Below are 21,090 nucleotides of genomic sequence, written 5' to 3'. Positions count from 1 at the left end.
AAAAAAATACAAAAAAAACCAAAAAACAAACAAACCAAAAGAAAAAGCAAGGGAGGGGGGAGAGGAGGGGGAGGAGAGAGCGAGGGGGGGGGAGAAGGGGAGGAGAGCGAGGGGGGGGAGAAGGGGAGAGAGCGGAGAGAGCGAGGGGGAGGATGGGGGGGAGAGCGAGGGGGGGGAGAAGGGGAGAGAGCGGAGAGAGCGAGGGGGAGGGGAGAGGGGGAGGATGGGGGGAGAGAGAGGGGGGGGGGGCGAGGGGGGAGGGGAGGAGGGGAGGATGGGGGGAGAGAGAGGGGGGGGGGCGAGGGGGAGGGGGGAGAGAGAGAGGGGGGGGGGGAGAGGGGGGGGGGCGAGGGGGAGGGGGGGGGGGGGAGAGAGAGGGGGGGGGGGGGGGGGGGGGGGGGGGGAGAGAGGGGGAGGATGGGGGGAGAGAGAGAGAGAGGGGGAGGAGGAAGGGGGGGGGGGGGGGGGACAAAAAACATGAACCGTAAATTGTCAATGGACAAACTCTTCTTCCCTTTGGTGACTGAAAACAGCCACATTTAAAACAGATGTCAGCTCAAGTTAAGAACATTTAAAACCACCATCCACATCCCAAAAACTTCTCATAAATTTTTTGTGTTACAAGCTCATAGTACACAGCTCTGTGCATATAGTTTTACATTTGACAGTTTGATGAGAATCATCAATAATCAGTGTGTAGACACAACTGAGGGTGATGCAGAATTCAGATAACTTAAGACAAATAAATTCATTTTCAACAGTTCTAATAAACATGGTAATACTTTCTTGTAGACAACACTGGGGACTCTCAGGGTTACAAGCTCATTCCTTGGGCACTTAGTAAAGAGTCCAGCATGTCAAAAGTGTCTTTGTAGTCAGTGTGCTGGCCATTGGATGTCAGCATGCCGTTGGTTCCATCATGGCCATGGTGCTCCATCACCCTCTGGTTGCTGTCCGAGTAATGGGACGAGCTCAGGCCTCCTTTAGATGACCTGCTGCTCTTAGATGGGTGGTGGTGGTGGTGATGGTGGTGGTGGTGGTGGTGATGGTGGTTGTGATTGTGGCTGCCACCATCAGGGTGAGGTCTCTTACGAGACGAGCCAGAGGAACTCCCGTCACTGCAGTGGTTGCTGGGAGCCCGGGCAGATAAGGAAGAGTTGTCCATTGGCCCCCTGTTGTTGGTGCTGAGGGAGTATGAGTGTGAGTGGCTGTGTTTCGAGTGGCGGTGGCCACCGTGCTCCCTGTGTTTGTCTTTGCCAGGCAGCGCCCCGCCCTGCTCTGAGCCACCGTGGCGCTCTGATGAAACTTTGATCCGCATTTTGAGCTCCTCGCTAGCGGCCGAGCCGTTCTCCGTGTACGAGGAGGAGAGGCGAGGCTTTTTAGAGCTAGGCTTTTCTTTCCTGTCACCCAGCTGGCTGGCCTGCTGTGGCAGAGGACGTTTCTTGTGGTGGTGAGAGGAGGAAGCTGGGGGAGTGTACACATCTGTGCTCGGCTCCTCCTTTACACCGTTCTGCAAGGCCAGCTCGGCCGCGTGTTTCTCTCTGTACTTTTCCAGAGTCAAGACTTTCTGTGGGCGTGAAAATGCTGCAGCATTCACACCGAGCTGCTGGTGCTCACTGCTAGACCCGCCTGCAGCTTTGTGTTTGTGTTTCACCACGGTGAAGTCTGAGTGGGGAGGCTGGGAGAACTGGTCGTAGCTACAAGCCTTTGATTGGTCACTCAGTGGCTGGTATGAGGCGTATGGCGCTGCGATGGTATTTAGGGTAGGCATGTCCATAGAGTCGGACACTGAGGTGGAGGGGAAGAAGGAGTTGGTGACACCAGGAAGACTTTCTAAGGATGTCCCCTGGAAGGCACTGTCCACAGTTGGACCCTCTGTCTTTGGCTTTTTAGCAGCTTGAATTGCCTGTACAAAAAAAAAAAAAAGCACAACTCAGCACGACACACGGACACTTAATCTCCACAGTACCAACTGTGCTTTATGTTTTGTGCTGCATGATGTTTTTGCCCTACCCTCCAGTTTCGTATCCTCTTCAGCTTGCTGGGTGTTTTCTCCAGGATTTGAAGAAACTCATGGGTGAGCTCTGAAACAAACATACATATCAGTGACCTCAGCTCTCTAACATTAACATGGGCTTGAATAATGACCTCACAACCAACTACACTGCTCAAAAAAAAAAAAAAAAAAGTACAACACAGTATAACATCAAGTCAGTTAAACTTCTGAGATGGTGATCAGGTCAGAGCATTGACATCTTTATCATATCTATTTTTCACTGGTTTTGCATTTGCCAGCATGATTTCCCCCCCCCATTGAGATCTGATGTGTTTTTCTGAGCAGTGCATACAGGCAGGGTTCAGACTGGGCCTTCAGTAGTGATTATGCCCCGAGTGGTAATTCTATATGTTAATACAGCTGAAATTATAAAACAGCCACAAGTTCAATGTATGTGTGGGGACCTCAGTGTTATAAAATCAGGACTTTAGGACTAAAGCGAAGCATTTATGTGCATTAGTCTTCATGAGTGACGCATCATTATTTCATACAGTTTTCTGAAAATGTATATTGTATATTGTGAACTGGGCTGACTTAAAATACAGCCGATGTTTGCACGGAAAGTCGGAGAGAAACAAAGATGCAACTTTAGCTGCAGATGATTTTTATGCTAAACACATGCAGGTTTCCCCGCTGATGTGGAGAAACTGCTATTAGGGGGACAAAGTTAATTCACTAGGTCCCCAGTTACTGTGATACAGTGAGTGCACGATATGGAAATGCGCTGGTGCTGAAACATGGTGGTTGACACAAAGCAAAGGCTTGTGTCACACCCAATTGAGTGTTGGCAACCCTGTAATACTGATGAAACCGCCGGGAGAGACCGGGCTGTAACTGAGCGTTAACTTCAGAGCATTGAGAACATGACCAGTATATAAAAGTCAGACCCAGTCGAGACCAAAATACCGACGCTTGACTGGCTTATTCTGTAAAATAGAGCAGCTGTGGACGAAGGGAGACCTCACTGCTGGAAGACGGCATTAAGATTTTAAGTTTGTGTTAACCACTGTACATTCAAACACATTTGCAGAATGCTTGATTTTTTTCCCCCTCCTCAAATGTTATTTTCACACTCATGATTTTCTCAAACGCTGGCTAAAACAGCTTTGCAGAAAGTCAGAATACTTTATAACCATGCAGGTTTTGTGCTTTTTCTTATGTGAATTATGTGACCTTTGTTTGCAGGGATATGGATTTTTAGCACTCCAAATATGCTCTTACCGTCAAGCAGCTGTAACGTTACTGTACGGTCCACATACTCCCACCAGTGTTTGCCATCTGTAGACACGGGGATCTCCCATTTGGACCACTTACAGGCCAGGTGGATGCACACACATGCAACAACTGTGGGCCTGTACTGTAGGCAGAAGGTGGTGAGATGCAAACTGCAGGAGACAAGAAACACAGAAAGACAACTGTCAGCTGAAGTGCTTCGTACTGTTTAACAGACACAAAAGTAAAACAACGGTGAGTCTCAGATTCAGATATCTTCACATACACATACCCTTACCTTACAGGACTGCCCTGTCTAAAAACAAACCTACACCTGTTAGAATGTGCTCCTAAATGTCTCACTGAGCCCATATTACTGTTTATGACTGTTTGTGTTAATGTAAAAAAAAAAAAAAGAGGGAGGGGGGAAAATTACAAAACAGTGTTTCTTAATCTCTTAAGAAAAATGAAAACTTTCAGTCTTATTATTATTTACACAGCACAAAATTAGTGATGCTTCAAATGTGCCATCACTGAAGCTTTGAAACGTCAAATACAGCCACTCTGAGACTGAGAAACACTGATGCTGGTAGCCAAGACAAGTGATTAGGGTTTAAGTTTTCCACAGTTAATTTCTCCCGCACCCTAACACCAAAACTACACTGCAAACTGGCCCACACGGGCTAATGGCTCTTTCACTGGTCCTCCGCAGAGCCTGTAGGCAGCTTAGTAAACTGCTATAACATTACTGTCGCCAGGGGCAGCGTCACAAACAAGCAGTCTGTGGACTAATCTCGCTTGCGCTGTTTTTGGTCCTTCACAAAGAAGCGCAAAGGAATAAAACACAAACAGCTAAAGTAAACCTGAGTATTAAACTATGAAAAGCATCCACTGCAGCTGCTGTCTGTGCCTTCCATGCCGTTCTTGATTATTCCTGAATTCTTTCGCGTTTCTCCTGTCCCAAGTTCTGGCCAATTAGTATTCAACCTACACTCAATGTCATCCCCACTGAGCTACATGCTGTTGGGTTTTTGGAGGAAAGCATGGAGGCAAGTTTGCGTAGGGTCTGTATCTCTGATTACAGGCAAATACGTGCGCAATCGGATATGAATGCAGTACTGTAAAACAGGTTTTTACTTTAGTCTAACTTTAATTCTTTGGGCAGAAATAAGTAAAGACCCGGTCCACTATCTGCTAATTAATCTGTAAAACAATGATTCAAAACACTATAGAATCAGAATCAGTAGCTCAGTCAAAAAGTATCTTAAATATTTATTATTTCTGCCACAATATTTCCTCATTAAAAAGACCATAAGCCTACAATACGCATGCATCCATCATTTAGTCGTGAACGGTGTACTATGAAGCGAGATTAAGGGGTTAGAAAGCTATGCTGACCTTTGAGTCAGAGTTTCATTTTGACCTGCCGACAAACTAAAGCGTCTCCTCTATCAGCCTATGGGACAGCAACTTTTAATGTTTACGTATGTCCAGTTTAAAGTTTCAGCTGACATAGTACAGACAGACATCAGCATTGAGAGCGCACTCAGCCTTAAAATAATTAACTGCAATTAAAATGTTTATTTTACTGATTTGTGTGCTAAATCCCAAGATTAACTATATTCTACAGCATTAATTTCCCATCTTGTTTGCAACAGCGCTGCATTTCACGGGTATATTTTTTAATATTTACATTTAATATCATCTGATAGCGTCTCTGGTCTCTGACACTCATAAGGATCATTTCGTGAGCGCACACCGAGCCTGAAGCAGAAAGCGCGGCTTCACAGAGGAAGCTGAGCGCTGACGCTCATCATCTCTTACTGGGGTTTTTAGGTTTTGACAAACCTCTGGAGTGTTATTAAAGCACGCTAAAGTCCTCTACAACAAAAGCATTCAGTTTGCAGTATAGTTTGGTGTTTCATTGTTAGCTCCTCTGGGGTGAAAAATGTGTAAAACAAAAAGTAAAAATGAGAAAGAACTGTAACCGTACTTACCAAAAAACTCTAAAAGTTTAAGAATCTTTAGTGGAAATCTATATTCAGGCTACCGTTTGAGTTTGTTTTTTTAAAGACATGTGCACTCGGTACCAAACAAATTCGAGAGGTAAACAGCAACACTACACTCCACATTGTGCATTCAACCCCTATGTGCCAACACAGAGCCCTTGTACAATACACCGCACACAGCAGCCTGGCCGGTACTTCCCCATTTCGGGGGTTCCCAGGATCCAAGCGCAAACAGGGCGTTGGACACAGGAAGGGGGATCCTGCAGTGCAGGAAGCTATAGTGTGCCATTACAGTGCAATAATGGGAACAGGATAACAACCTGTTGGTAGCCATATAATAGGAAGTCTGTGCCAAATCCTTGCTTGCTGCAAAAGAAGAGAGAAAAAAAAAAAAGAAGTTTAGAGCTCAAGTGATAAAACGCAAAAGCATTTTTAGATTTCTCAGGAAGTCACAGGTGAGAACATGTGAGGAAAGGGTAATAATACCTCGCACTAGCTGGGAACATCGCACGACATCTGTGTGCGGATGATCAACTGTTATTTCAAAACCTGCAACCAAGAATGAAGATCATCAGCTGAACAGAACACCAGTAAGATACTGTTTACTTTCGCTTAATAAGAGGAAGAAATGCAGTATGTTACATATTTGAAATAAATAAATAAAAGCTGACTTCATGTGCCAAATGTCAACATGCCTGTGTGGTATTTAAGTGATTTTGTTCAGTGTGTGTGTGTGTGTGTGTGTGTGTGTGTCTCTCCTCTGAGAATACTGGTGTTAAACTGATTTACTGCAGAAACCAGGAAAATGCAGGACAGTAGAAAGTGTGTGCAGTCTGTGCAGTACACCCTGTACTCACCCAGAGTTTGCAGTACTATTGTTTCCAGTGCTACAAGCTCTTGTGCCTGCTGCTGGAATGCCTGAAACAGATCAAGCAGTGAAGAATTTAAGACGGGCCTCTCAACAAACAGCTACACTGCTCAAAAATGAATAAAGGAGCACTTTAAATCAGAGTAAAGCATCAAGTCAGTTAAACTTCTGAGATATTGATCGGATCAGTTAAGTACACCATTTTTTGTAAGCAGCCCCACAAAAATAACAGGATTAACAGTGGACAAAAATATAAATGGTGAAAGCCTTTTAGCATTAGATATAATAGTTTAATAACATGCAGAGAAGTTTATATATAAATGGTGAAAAGGCTGAGGTGTATTGCTCTCTTCTGTATGGGTGGAATATCTTCTGAAAGAGCTTGTGATGGTCACCTTGTGCTGATATCAGTCAAGACCGAATTAACCCCAAATGCAAAAATCACCATTAAAAAAATAAATAAATACATTTACTTCTGTCCTTTGAGGTAAATGGAAGTTTAAAACCTGAAAAAGATGCAATAGCCATTCTTTTACAGCTTGCGATGGGCAAGAAAAGCGAAAGGAACCGCCAACAGAGCAAAGCTCCAAAGGGGATTCAAGCTGTGCTGCATTTCATAAAAAAGGAGTGCACATTAACCAAATTATCTGTCCTTTCTCCTAACAAACTAAGGTTGAAAGGCATTTGATTAAATTAAGCAAATTCAGCATACAACTCACGCTTAACACTCTTTGATACTCAAACCTTATCTGTGATGATATCAAACTGCAACCGAGGGTACTTCACAAACAAAAAGCGGCCTGCCACTCCCATCTCATCTCAGGACCAGCAATAAAAGGAAAAAAAGGGAGCAATCCACACTGACTCCAGTACATGTGTCACATGTATTGCCCCCTTTCCCCCCTCCCCCCACATAGCCACACGCATTCTACACAGCTTTAAAAATAAACTTGCTGTTTATTTGTGTAGGCGTTTTTATGGCATCAGTAATAATCAAAGAGGCTTGTATCAATGCAATCTGGTATCTGCTTTCACTTTCTTTCTCCTTCTGTAGCAGGTGGGTGAAAAAAATAAAAATAAAACACACCGCCAGTCCAATCCATATTTGAAAACAGTGCCAATTTCTTTCTCTCGAGCTTACATTTCACTGCCCATCAGTGAGCAAAGTGATCACCAATACCTTGCTAATCAAGGCTTTTCAAGCTCATTTTCACATTAAATTATCTTCCACGCTGGTATTAGTGTGGTTGTGGGGAGCAGCTGCACAGTTTCTTCATCATCCTGACATGACAACTGTTTTTATTTTAAAATCGGACGCACCAAAACTGTGCACTGCTGTTCTTTGATTTCCCCAACTTTATGTTTCACTGGGGGAGCGCGTGTTTGTCAGTGAAAGACTTCGATATGTGTGGGGTGAACACGATGGAGTAGGGGAGACACGAGTTATTTTACACATTTAAAAAGAGTGAAAGATCCAAAAAGATCCCCAAAACAAAAACCAGACAAATGTTAAGAGCTATTTTAACTGATGTCCTCCCACTATTTAGCACTAGTCACTAAAGCCATTTTCCACTAGCACCTACTCGACTCTGCTGGGTTTTGGTTGTTTTCCATTACAATTGAATACCGTCTCAACGTGGGTGGGGTCATTATAGCAAGAGGGCCTGAAAGTCCTATGACATCAGTTATATGCGACAAACACAATCGGTCGCTCTCTCTCTCTGTCCCTCTGGATTCAGCCACCAAACACAAAAACATCTGCTAGTGTGCAGCCATTAAACTCATCGTAAGGTTTTATTCTTGCTCTCATAACTCATCTAGTGACGGTACCAGACACTACTACCTAATGGAAAACCCTAAAAACCGAGTACAGTCGAGTCAAGTAGGTATTAGTGGAAAAGAGGCTTAACGGTGTGTGAAGAGGGCTCTCCAGCCGACACCCTCACTCTTCACACCTGAGGTGAGATAAACCCCCAGGTGTGTCTCTCCTTCCTTTTACTAGGAACAGTACTAGAAACAGTGCTCTTTTGTGTTTGGGGCCACATAGTATGCATTATAAAAGGAAGGATAGCACCACTTTAACGATCACAGTGTGGCCCCCAGACGACCCAACCGCACCCCAGCAGTTATATTGCTGGGGTGCGTATTGTTATTGTTATTCTCAACCTCACAAGATGAGGACAGGACAGACTGTGGAGGAGACTGTGCAACCCTGAAGCTGTGTGAAGATGGCTTTCATTTAGCCCACAGCTCACAGCCAGTTTACAAGACAGATCATTTTCAAAGCCAAATTATTCTTTAGGAAATCTTTATGCACCCTCAAAACTGGCAAACATGGATTAAAGGTTTCCAGAGCCAAAAAAACAGATTTCAAATGAATACGCATCAAGTAGGGCACATATCATCCCTTTAGAATTATAAGGTTCTGATATTTTTGACGAAACTGACTTATTGTCATATTCTTATTCGTTGATCACTAATCAACACCAAGATTTTTTTCAATTATATACAACTTTGGCCATTTTATTTACGAAACAAGAAGGGTCTATCTGCAAAATCAAGCTCTAACTTGGTATTATACAGTTCTATTATTTAATATCTCAAAACTGGTCAGAATGCAGACAGAACCTTATATTTCTAAGGGGACAATAATTCAAAGAAAAAGACAAAAACCTCAGCCTCACAATTCTACCAGTTTCAGCAAAACCGGTAGAATTGTGAGGCTATACAAGCCACATATATCCTATAAAGAGTGCATTTTGACCACATTGCAAAGCCTGTGAAACAGAAGAGCGGTCACAGTTAACTCACATTGCTTTTAGTGTCTAGGGCAGGCTCTTGTGGGTTAATCCAGGCATGGGCTATTTTAATGACATGCTCCAGCTTCCTGGGCTGCTCCTCAACTTTAGCTGCCAGGAACAACGTAGTCTGGGAAATCATCTATGGAGGAAAAAAGGAGAGTCAGTTTTGATAGTCTGCAGCAAAGGTGACCTGTTACTAGCCAAACACTGCAGTGATACTTACATTTCTATGGAATTTGGTGAAGGAGTGGATCATATAAAACCTGTGCATATAAACTATAGCAGTGTTGATAATTAGTTGAGAGCTGGGTAAACAGTTAAGGAAAAAACATGGATGGTACAGAGCCAAAACAAACAACGCCATCAGAATGGGAGCTTAGTACTGAGCCACGGAGCTGGCAAGATTCGAGGCCGCGGGTTAAAACCGTATCAACACACTCACAATTAAAACATTACCGTTTCCGATGGGGCCTGGGATCCTCTGTAGAGTGGTAACAGGTTTAAAATACACATACAATCAGTATCAGTACTCACTTATTCCTATTTCCAGCAGACACAAGCTAACAATAGACTCTACAGACTGACGAGCCAAACAATAGCTAAGCTAGCTAAGCTAGCTAGCGGGCCTCGACCCCTCCGGCAGGCGGCAAACGCATTAAACGCATTAAAACAAGTTATCTCATCAGAAAGAACTCTACATATGATAAAAGATTTCATGCGTGTTTACACAACTGCAGTATGAAATATAACAAGCTTCACTGCGAGCTAATCCTAGCCAGAGCTAGCTTAACTGCCGCCCGGCGAGCCTCGGCTTTTCAGAAAGGATACACGTTGAGTCTCTGGCCTATTTCTTGAATTAAGTTGGCGGCCTGCTGTCGGTAAGAAAGCTCTCTGTCGGGCTCAATTCCGCAGCGTCGAGACGGCGTATTTTCGAGCTGCTCCCGGGTGAAGAGCCATTTAGTAGAGGGTCCCCGGTGCGCCGCCATTACGCTCCCACTGTCAAGCCCGACGGTATAGGACCAGAAGGGAGTGGGGCTACCGGGCCACCGGAAGGAAGAAGAAACTTCTTCTTCTCGTCGGTGTGTAAAGTCAGCTGCCATCCAGGATGGCGCATTACCTCTCCTGTAGGACTCTCCAGCCATTTAACCCTCTGAACTTGTTCGTTTTTACTACCCTTTCAGCTTGTTCGTGGCCAAAAATGGCCACTAACAAACAGAGGGCATAATTTTTTACTTTTTTCTTGTTTTTTGATTTTTTTTTTGCATAACGTTCTTAACTAACATCAGTTCTTCACGTAAATGTAAAATGTTCATTCCTTTTTTATTTATTAACCCTTCAAATGCCAGCTTGTTTGAACAATGCACTTGTTGGCAAATTACCTCAAAACTGAGTACTTCATATATTCGCAGTGCTATGGGATTCTCTTGTATTATCAAAAGTACAGCCTGAGATATGTAACTGATTAATAAGAACACTGATTATTATGCATTAATATTTTTTTGCAGGGAAGGCAAAATTGAAGAAACTCCCTTTCAGCTTGTTCGTGGCCAAAAATTGCCACCTCATGTTTATATTCAAAAAATGTTCTAAAATTAACATTTTTTAACCAATTTTCACACTTTCACAACTTGATTTTTTAAATTAGCATCGGTCCTTGTCATTAGAACCAAAATTTGATTCAAACTCTATATTTTAACCTTTTAAATCCCAGTTATATCATGTAGTCCTAATAATTTATAAAATGAGAAAATTATAAATTTACATTTTTTTACCAAATAACACATGCAACCTGATTTATTTTTTTAACCTTCATTGCAGCTAAATGCATGTCAATTATCAGCAGTATCATTGATTTTTATGAATCATTACTTTTTGTGCAGTGATGAAAAAACCTAAAAACTCCCTCTCAGCTTGTTCGTGGCCAAAAATGGCCACCTCCTTTTTGTGCTCTAAAATGCTGTAAAATAAATATTTTTTAACTGATTTTCTCACTTTCAAAACTTGAATTTTAAAATTTGCATCAGTCCTTGTCATTAAAACTAAAATTTCATTCAAACGCAGAATTTTAACCCTTTAAATCCCAGTTATATCATATAACTGCTATAGGCTTCCTCTATTCCCCGTCGCTGACCGCTGGTTGCCTGGGGTTTGTGCACAAAAGAAGCACATTCTTCCCTCGCTTGGGCATGTAGGATACTGCCATGTTAGTTTTGTGAAAAGAAAGACAGATGACAGAATCTTGTGCTGTCACAGTTGGAGGAGGTGGGGAGGTAGCTCTGGTTTGTTTCTCCTTGATTGTACCAACCAGAGCCAGTTGTCTTCTGAGGAGTTCCAAGAAAAATGAAGTAAAGATGTTTTCACATGTGACAGTGTGTCCTTGTAGCTCCTGTCAGTTGGAATGTGACCCTCATTCCATGGTTAACTTCCCAAATCAGAATTCCAATGTAGGCTCTCATCTCCACTTCATCCACATCCTTCCAAACCTCACACCTCCTCCTCCCATGCAGGTTTGTGTGGGTGCACAGAAGATGAATGATCTCTTCTGTGACAAACAGGTCAAAGGCAGACTTCAAGTTGCTGATGTGGGCAATTGCATACAGGGTGGGCCCTGGGGTGAGACCAGCAGATACTGGATTGTAATGCAGGGTCTCTTCAGCAGTGGGAAACCACATAAGTTTCCAATCATGAGACATCCACTGATCCAACTGCTGTGTCTGTATTGTCCTCACACCCTAAAGAAGTAGAATCAGGCACTGGCTGGTACTCTTCATCATCAGTGCTGATGCTGTCAACCTCTGAGGAAGGTGTGCCCTCATCTTCAGGAGTTGATGTGTCTTCAAGTACAGAGGATTTCTCCCCATCTTCGCTCTTTGAGCACATTACATAGTCAAGTGCTTGAAGCAGTGAATATGACCTTCTTGCTGGAGAAAATACGATCTTGAAGCTGCTAAGTTTACTTCTGGCAGCAGTCTTTGCTGCACCTGCACAAACTCCGGGACAGATTTACAAACAGTGCCAGAGGTTGTTGTTGTTTACCCTGCAGCTGCAACTTTGAACTCTGCAAGATGGCCAGTGAATTTTTTTTAAACTTTTTTTAGAGGTTAGATATTTGGGTGTGGTATTTTTTTTAATGAAAAGAACAAAGCTACAAGTGCTTTGAACATGTGCATCAAAGCCAAGTTTACCTGGGAAACTCAAAGCTGAATAGCTGGTAACTTGGAGGTCATAATTTATTTCAGTCTGTCTTTCAAATACATATTTCTGCTAGAATGTCACATAAAGGAATAATTATTTTCATGCACACACACAAAAAATTATGTGACATCACTCCTATGTCAAAATTGTGTGATTTATTTGCTCCACTGGAGTGTAGTAAGCCATCATACGCCCCATTGGAAACTAAGAATATTACATAAAATTGCCTGCTCAGCAAAAAATTAATAAATTATCTAATCTGGTAGAAACTGTTAAAAATTACAAATTCCATGTCTTGAGTTTAGAATGAAAGCAGTTGTGCCCAAAATGCATGCTTTTATGTTGCATATAACAAGAGATTTAAAAATGTAGTTTTAATGGGTTTCAATGGGCCAAAAGTGGCCACGATAGAGCCAAGAGGAACAATTTGATGTACACACTACATTATTGACATATTTCAGTAGCTGAAGTGGAAAATTAAAAAATCAGAATGAAATCTAGACCCTTGTGAAATTTTATTCCATATGCATTAACACAGTTAAAATGGTTAAAAAAAAGAGAGTGAAGTGGCAGCAAATGGCCAGCATAGAGCTCAGAGGGTTTTAATATCACTAACCAGTCAACTTGCGTCTGAATCGGTGTCAAACAGGAAAGGAATGAAATAGAACGAAATAGAATGGAACGTATAATGTTTTAAATTTGATTATGACGTGATTGTACAAACTGTCCAATGAGATTGGAGGGCCACTCCTGTTCAGTTCTGTAGAAAGTCACACTTTCTAAAATATAAAAATATACAGGAAAAATAAAATAAAACGTATAAAAATATATACATTGTACAAAATTAAATAAATATATACTTATGAGGCTCGTGAGGCCAGACTGAGGCAAAGACTCCAATCCGGTTCACTGGATGGCTTTGGAAAATGTGAAGGAAGGCATACATTTTGGACTTTCAGAAGAATTTTCAGATGTTTCACAGCCTTTTCCACTGATTAAGACCTCCTCCATGGCCATTCATGCTTCACCAACTTAAGTAATAGATAAACAATTAAATAACAGATATTTTTTCACTATCTACCAGAGAATTTCCTGATTGTTTTTTTTTGGTTGTTTTGTTTTGTTTTGTTTTTACAATGGATCCACAGTAAAAGAAAGAAAGAAAGAAAAAATTTTCTGTGAATTACCGGTTTTAAAATTACAGGACAGGCTGAGGAATAAGCTACCTTAAACTTTTTCTGTAATTTATTTCTTACAATTTAAGCCCAAAAAGTCGTGCTGACAGATTTCTTTCATTTGCTACAGCAGAATTTCTCCATCCTGTAGGAAAAACTGAGAGATATTGTTGAAACTGAACTTATTTTTCTTATATCGAGATATCTCAGGCTTCTTCTACACTGACAGAAAGGGGACTTTCACCGGTCTGGCCCACTTAAGGTCAACGTGGGCTGCATGTGGCTCACGGTGAAAAATGAGTGCAACGTCTCTGCTCTAGATCTTCCTCAGTCTAGTCTTTTTGAGGTAACTCAGTACTGCTGCCCTACCTGTGTCACTATCCGCCCGCTTTAGTAAACTTCTAACTAAATTTCCTACATGACAGACGAACATGCTTAACTGACTCAGCCTCATGACGTTGTTCACAGAGCCCACATGGACGTTTCCCTATTATGAATAAAGTACTGTTAAAGTTGCTGTGTCCAATCCTGATTCTGCTCATCATGACTTGATCTCTTCCACTCCAACATGGAATAACAGCAATGTTGTTACAGCAGATTGCTGTGCAACAAAGAATGGGTAGACAAAGGCAATTGGTCACCAATTCGCTTAGATGAGAGTAGCAGCTGTATCCTCTCACAATGATTTCGCTCTTAAATATGGTCATTTCATTAAGGCTAAGACATTCTCTTTGGGGTTTGATTAGAGGATCTTTAGCATCCTCCACTAATCTTAATCAGCAGCTGCGACTTCAGTGAAATCACTATTCCAACCAGAACACTCAGAAATGTATTCAGTGACATCTCACAGCCCATTCAGACTCACAAAAACTCACTCTCACAAATCTTTTCCTGAAGCACAATTCATATTTCAAGGACTAAATATTTTTAATTTCCCATTTCCCTGAAGGCAAAAGAAATTCATTTGAAGATATTAAATGGAATATGTCCTTCCAGTGACTTGTTCATTTTGAAACCAACTGTTGTGCATTTTGAGATAATGATATTGAATTTGTAGACCATTAATCGTATTCTGAAGCTTTCTGGTGTGATCTTGGCTGCATCCAAAAGTGCTTCAGCCAGAAAAATCCTGCCAAAACGATATTATGTGTGGACTCATTATGGAAAATAAAAACGATTATTGTTTGGTAACCATTTTTCAGATTCTAGGAAAAACATGTAAACACAAATCCAAACTTGTGAAACTGACCCCCAAATTCGGTGTATCAGTCTATCCTTTACTGTTGTCTCATTTCACTTTTGTCCACAAATAAATAAAGTTGAATTAATTAATTATGTCATTAAGATGCATTACGTAGCTGTGTTTAGCCCAGTAGCCCTGACAGCAAGTTTATTTTCTTTCAAACATAAATAATTTTAAAACAATGACTAATATAGAAGTTATCTGATTAGCCACAGCAGGTCACAAGTGTACTTTGGGCCCATTTACATTATTATAAATGAACCCTTGAGGTGTTATTTGATTAATTTGTGCTGATTTTCATGATTGTAAATAAAATCAAAAGTAAAATATAATTCAATTCAATTTTATTTATATAGCACCGAATCACAACAAACAGTGGCCTCAAGGTGCTTTATATTGTAAGGTAAAGACCCTAGAATAATACAGAGAAAACCCAATAATCAAAACGACCCCCCTATGAGCAGCACTTGGAGACAGTGGGAAGGAAAAACTCCCTTTTAACAGGAAGAAACCTCCAGCAGAACCAGCAGGTTCTAGGCATAGAAAAGACAGATATCTATGCAAGCAGGCATATTCCCCCGTATTCTCCAGGGGTTATATGTATTATTATTTTTTCCCTCATTTTTAAATTTATATTATGATTATTATCTTTGTGTTTACATAAATAGGGACAACAATTTTTAAATGATCCCTGCACATTAAAATAATCAGTGCATTTAACTGATCGTGATGTGATTTGTATACAAAAACATAGTCTACACTGCTTTCACTGCACATTTTCTGCAGTTTAGCCACGTTGTTCCACAAATGCAGCCATCCAGACAGGTATACCAATATTACTGTTGAATGATGTCCTATCATTTCTCACCATTATCCATATACTGACAGAGGATGTCAGTATTGCACCAAGGATATCCACAGCTTCGATTAACATTTATTTTGGCTTGAGGTATAACTTACTCATACTATGGAAAACATGCATGTTCTATATTGTTAGACTAAAAACATAAAATAATATTTTAGAAAAGCAACTATCAAATGTATTTAGAAACAAAGTTGTTAAAACAACACATTCAGTGAAACCCCATCTGCAATACTCTGCATCTTCCACTAAAGGGAAGCAGAGACCAAGGACAGGACTGAAAGCTCAGCTACATGATGGATGGTCTGTTTGCTCGAACACAGCAAAGATGAATGCAAACTGGTGCTTTAGCTGCTGCTACATGTTCCCATGTAGCTTATGCGGTTAATGCTGGTAAAGTAAGACTGACAGATAGGTATAAAAACAAAAATGTAAATATTCATATTTATACAAATATTGTTAGGAGCACCTTGCTCCTGGAGTGTGGTCTTTGTTTTAGAAAAAAATGACAAAAGTAAAAGGGTGGCATGGTGATTAGCACTGTTGCCTCACAGCTAGAAGGTCTGGGTTCGAATCCACCTTGGCCCGGGGCCTCTCTATATGGAATCTGTATGTTCTCTGCGTGGCTGGTCTCTGGTTTCCTCCCACAGACATGCAGTTAATTGGGTTAGGTCAATTGGTGATTCTAACTTGCCCATGAGTGTGAATGGTTGTCTGTCTCTCTGTGTTAGCCCTGCCCCATCCCAGCTGCCATAGGGGGATGGCAGCTGGCTCCAGCCCCCCCATGACCCTGAACAGGATAAGAGGATAGAGGGAAAAATTGAAAAAAAAAGGTACAGTGTTTATTTGTATAATGTCACAGCATGATATATGCAAGCACTCTGCAGTCTATTTTTCTTTCAAAATAAAAGCCCAACAACTTTACTACAAAGTATTTTATTTTGTAATATATGCTAAATTAGCAATAGCAAATAGGTTAAATAAGGAGAACGGTATGAAGTTCAGTAAAACATGACCAAACAAATATCTTAATAAGCAAAAAATTAATCTGAAAGCAAAATACAACAAAGTAAAACAGCTATACACTTAAAAAAAAAGTGAAGTCTTATAAAATATAGTATTTTATTTTTCCAGATTAGTAAAGAAAAAACTCTGAATTTCAAATGGTTTGCTAAGTGTAGTAAAAGCAGCAAAGCAAGTATCAGATGGCGTTAAAGTGACCCAGTGTAACAGTGTAAAGTGTGGTGTTTTGTTCCTTCCTTCGTACGACTTCAAATTACACACGACGCGTGTCAGAAGCAGAGCGTGCAGTCCGCATGAGGTGTTTCATTTCAAAAAGTGTCCAGATTCTCTTTTCTGTTTCTGCGCCTCACATCCTGTCATCCTTACTGACTCTGTGCAGCTTGATGTGACTTCCCTAATGAAATATCCCCACCACTATTTTATCAATATTTAGGGGCGAGCTGCTTCTGGGATGCATCCAGTGGCTGTGTGCTTGGTGAATTTCAGGATTTAGTGTGTTATCAAAACTCCTATGGATCAGTAATCAGTTTGAGGGAAGTAGGAACAGAGCCAATGAGCTGAACACTTTTTTTCAACAGGTTCAGCACAGGATCGGCAGCTAAGTCGTCCCCGGCACCCTCATACACGGATCTTACATCCTGCATTCCCCCACAGTTATTTCCCTACGATATCTCCCAAGTGATAGCGACCACAGATAGACAATCCTTTCCGTCCCCAATTCCTACCATGCATCCTTACACAGCCCACTCAATACCTACTGGACTTCAATACAACCCAAACATGGATTCTTACAAAGCCCCATTGACACTTTCAAGGAGCTCCTTAAATTGAGGTAATATTGGACTCTTCTCTACCCCCACCGTACACCTGTTTGTTTCCAGCTGGCAGGTTAAGAATCAACTGAAAAGGGTATACCAGAACAAGGCGGCGGGGTCAGATGGAATTAGCCCCGGGGTCCTGAAGTCCTGTGTGGACCAACTTTGTGGGGTTCTACAGCACCTCTTTAATCTTAGCCTAAGCCAGGAGAAGGTTTCGGAGATTTGGAAAACATCTTGCCTTGTCCCCCCAATGAATATAAACCAGTCGCCCTAACATCACACATCATGAAGGTCCTGGAGAGATTGATCATAGCTCATCTTAGACCTCAGGTGGGCACCTCTCTGGACCCACTACAATTTGCCTACCGCCCTGAGGTTGGAGTTGATGATGCCATCATCTGCCTGACACAGCGCACTTACTCCCACTTGGACAGATTGGGAAAAACTGTACGGATCATGTTTTTTGACTTTTCAAGTACTTTTACTACCATTCAGCCCTGTCTGCTGAGGGAAAAGCTCAAAAACATGCGGGTTGATGCCTCCTTAACCTGCTGGATTATTAACTACCTGGCGAGCAGACCACAGTCTGTGCGGCTGAAGGGATGTGAGTCTGATCGGGTGGTCAGCAGTGCAGGAGTGCCACAGGGGACTGTACTCTCACCCTTCCTCTTCACCTTGTATACCTTGGATTTTCAGTACAACACAGAGTTCTGTCATCTACAGAAATTTTCAGATGAGTCTATTCAATTCAATTCAATTTTATTTATATAGCGCCAAATCACATCAAACAGTGGCCTCAAGGTGCTTTGTATTGCGGGTAAAGACCCTACAATAATACAGAGAAAACCCAACAGTCAAAAACGACCCCCCTATGAGCAGCACTTGGCGACAGCGGGAAGGAAAAACTCCCTTTTAACAGGAAGAAACCTCCAGCAGAACCAGGCTCAGGGAGGGGCAGTCATCTGCCGTGACCGGTTGGGCTGAGGGGAGAGTCTGTGATCATTGGATGTATCAGCGGTGGACAGGAGCCTGAATACAGAGAACTGGTAGACCGCTTTGTAGAGTGGTGTGGTTACAACCATCTCTGAATGTAAGTAAGATGAAGGAGATGGTAGTGGTTTTTAGGAAGACTACTACTGCACCAAATACTGTATCCATCCAGGGAGAAACGGTAGAGGTGGTGGAGAGTTACAGATACTTAGGAGTTTACCTGTACAACAGACTGGACTGGAGATTTCACACTTAAGCTGTATACAGGAAGGGACAGAGTAGACTCTACTTTTTGAGGAAGCTCAGGTCCTTTGGTGTGTGCAAAAAGATGTTGCATATCTTCTACAAGTCTGTTGTTGAAAGTGCATTTTCTTTGCAGTGATCTGTTGGGGAAGTGGTATCAGATCCAGTGACCTAAAGAGGCTAAACAAACTCTTGAGGAAGGCTGGATCTGTCCTTCTGGAACCCCTGGAGATGACTGTCGGGAGAAGGATGCTACACAAACAGATCAAAATAAGGGACAATACAACGCACCCCCTGCACAATCTACAGAGCAAACAGAGGAGTGTGTTCAGTAAGAGGTTTTTACAGCTGCGTTGTAATAAGGACCTTTACAGGAAATCATTCCTGCCCACTGCAATAACTTTATATAATGACTCATCCCTGTCCCAATTAAGAGGTTCACATACCTATTACAAAATGGGCCCACTGCACATTGTATAGCTTCTTCTGGCATGAGTGTGTGTATATGTGCATATATGTATATATTTTCTATTGTATTTTTATCTGGGTTTTTTATTATGTGTAGTACTGCTGCTGCAATACAGAAATTTCCCCTTAGGGGATAAATAAAGTATTCTATCTATCTATGTAAATATATATATATATAATTGACCAAATGAACATCATGTTGTATTTTAAAAGACTTTAAAGTAGCAACTGAGGCCATAAACTCATTAAGTCGTGCTTCAAGTGAACAGTAGGATAATTTTGTCATAGATTTCTGTTGAGGTTTCTCATGTGCATGTTACTTGAGATTTGTCTGCTATATTTAAGGGAAAAATGTGGATTCCCCAACTAGCTGGGAGTGACTCTTGAAGGCTGCTGGCTGTCACAGAGTGAAATCAGTTGCAATGAAGGTGCTGCACCAAAACTTTCCAGTGATTTGCATTGGTTGCTACCAGATTTCCATGGTTGCCCGTGGTTTTTCATGTTTGTCTGCAAACACTTGCTAATCACTCGCCGAGTGGCAGTGAAACCTAAAAAAGTGTAACACAAACTAGAAATATTTAAGGTTAACCTTTAGAGCAATGGGCCTATCGCACTCGGCCTCACAAACGGCACTGCATGCCAAAAATGAAGTCACATCTGCTGGCTTAAGTCGTGCTTTGGTGTCATTTTGACCAGTTGTGCACCTCTCAGTTTTTGTAACCTTGGGTGGGTGCTGCAGCTGGTGTCACCAGGTTGAAGACATAAGTGTACAATACAATCATTTTAATGCTCTATCAGTACAGGAGCTTCACAGAGATTCACAAGTTATAGAAAAGGAGGTGTTGCAACATTTTGAAAAGATGAGACTTTCTGGAAAAAACTGTGAAAAAAAATTCTGTTCTATATTGTTAGTTCTTTGTTCTTTGCTTCCTGATTTGACTTCTTCTCCTCTATATTAGTGCTGATGTGAGGTTTTGTCTGACAGGGAGCCAATGAAGAGAAGCCAATATGGGAGAAATCTGCTCTCTCTTTCTAGTCCCGGTCAGTACTCTAGCTGCAGCATTTTAGATCAGCTGAAGGCTTTTCAGGGAGCTTTTAGGACAGCCTGATAATAATGAATTACAATAGTCCACCCTAGAAGTAATAAATGCATGAATGAGCTTTTCAGCATCACTCTGAGAAAGGATGTTTCTAATTTTAGAAATATTGCACAAATGCAAAAAAGCAGTCCTACATATTTGTTTAATATGTGTATTGAAGGACATATCCTGGTCAAAAATGACTCCAAGATTTCTCACAGTGTTACTGGAGGCCAAAGTAATGCCATCCAGAGTAAGGATCTGGTTAGACACCATGTTTCTAAGATTTGTGGGGCCGAGAACAAGAATTTCAGTTTTATCTGAATCAAGAAGCAGGAAATTAGAGGTCATCCAGGCCTTAATGTCTTTAAGACATTCCTGCAGTTTAACTAATTGATGTGTGTTATTTGGCTTCACGGGATAAAGCTGAGTATCATCTGCATAACAATGAAGATGCATGCTATGTCTTCTAATAATGCTGCCTAAGGGAAGCATGTATAGTGTAAATAAAATTGGTCCTAGCACAGAACCCTGTGGAACTCCATAATTAACCTTAGTGTGCGAAGAAGACTCCCCATTTACATGAACAAATTGGAGTCTATGAGATAAATATGATTCAAACCATTGCAGTGCAGTACCTTTAATACCTATAGTATGCTCTAATCTCTGTAATAAAATGTTATGGTCAAAAGTATCAAAAGCTGCACTGAGGTCCAACAGGACAAGCACAGAGATGAGTCCACTGTCAGAGGCTGTAAGAAGATCATTTGTAACCTTCACTAATGCTGTTTCTGTACTGTGATGAATTCTGAAACCTGACGGAAACTCTTCGAACAAACCGTTCCTCTGCAGATGATCAGTTAGCTAGTTTACACCATTGGAGATTGGCCTATAATTAGCTAAGACAGCTTAGCTAATTATAGACAGTCAAGTGATGGCTTTTTAAATAATGGTTTAATTACTGCCACCTTAAAGGCCTGTGGTACATAGCCAACTAATAAAGACAGATTTCACTGGTAGGACGTCTTTGAGCAGTCTAGTAGGAATG

At 41.5% G+C, this 21,090-nt stretch overlaps 1 protein-coding gene across 1 annotated transcript; it reads right to left on the bottom strand.

Annotated features, from left to right (window-relative positions):
* Positions 1-458: 458 nt before the first annotated feature.
* Positions 459-10,793, bottom strand: LOC115797530 (cyclin-T2-like). Its single transcript, XM_030754128.1, has 9 exons — positions 9,775-10,793; positions 9,170-9,251; positions 8,957-9,085; positions 6,135-6,195; positions 5,764-5,826; positions 5,598-5,643; positions 3,278-3,441; positions 2,014-2,084; positions 459-1,906 (listed from the first exon to the last, which is right to left on the bottom strand). The coding sequence occupies exons 1-9, from the start codon at positions 10,086-10,088 to the stop codon at positions 815-817; spliced, it is 2,022 nt and encodes a 673-aa protein (XP_030609988.1). The 5' UTR covers positions 10,089-10,793; the 3' UTR covers positions 459-814.
* Between the last annotated feature and the right edge of the window lie 10,297 nt (positions 10,794-21,090).

This window comes from Archocentrus centrarchus, chromosome 2, assembly GCF_007364275.1.
Source record: "Archocentrus centrarchus isolate MPI-CPG fArcCen1 chromosome 2, fArcCen1, whole genome shotgun sequence".
Classification (NCBI taxonomy): Eukaryota; Metazoa; Chordata; class Actinopteri; order Cichliformes; family Cichlidae; genus Archocentrus; species Archocentrus centrarchus.
The sequence above is the reverse complement of the archived record's forward strand: the minus strand, read 5'-3'. Positions and strand labels throughout refer to the sequence as shown.

Coding starts and splice junctions, on each gene's coding strand:
- LOC115797530 (XM_030754128.1), bottom strand. CDS start 10,088: ATGGCTGGAGAGTCCTACAGGAGAGGTAATGCGCCATCCTGGATGGCA. Junction 6,196..8,956: donor CCCTAGACACTAAAAGCAAT/GTGAGTTAACTG, acceptor GATCTGTTTCAG/GCATTCCAGCAGCAGGCACA. Junction 3,442..5,597: donor TATTATATGGCTACCAACAG/GTTGTTATCCTG, acceptor TGTCTCCTGCAG/TTTGCATCTCACCACCTTCT.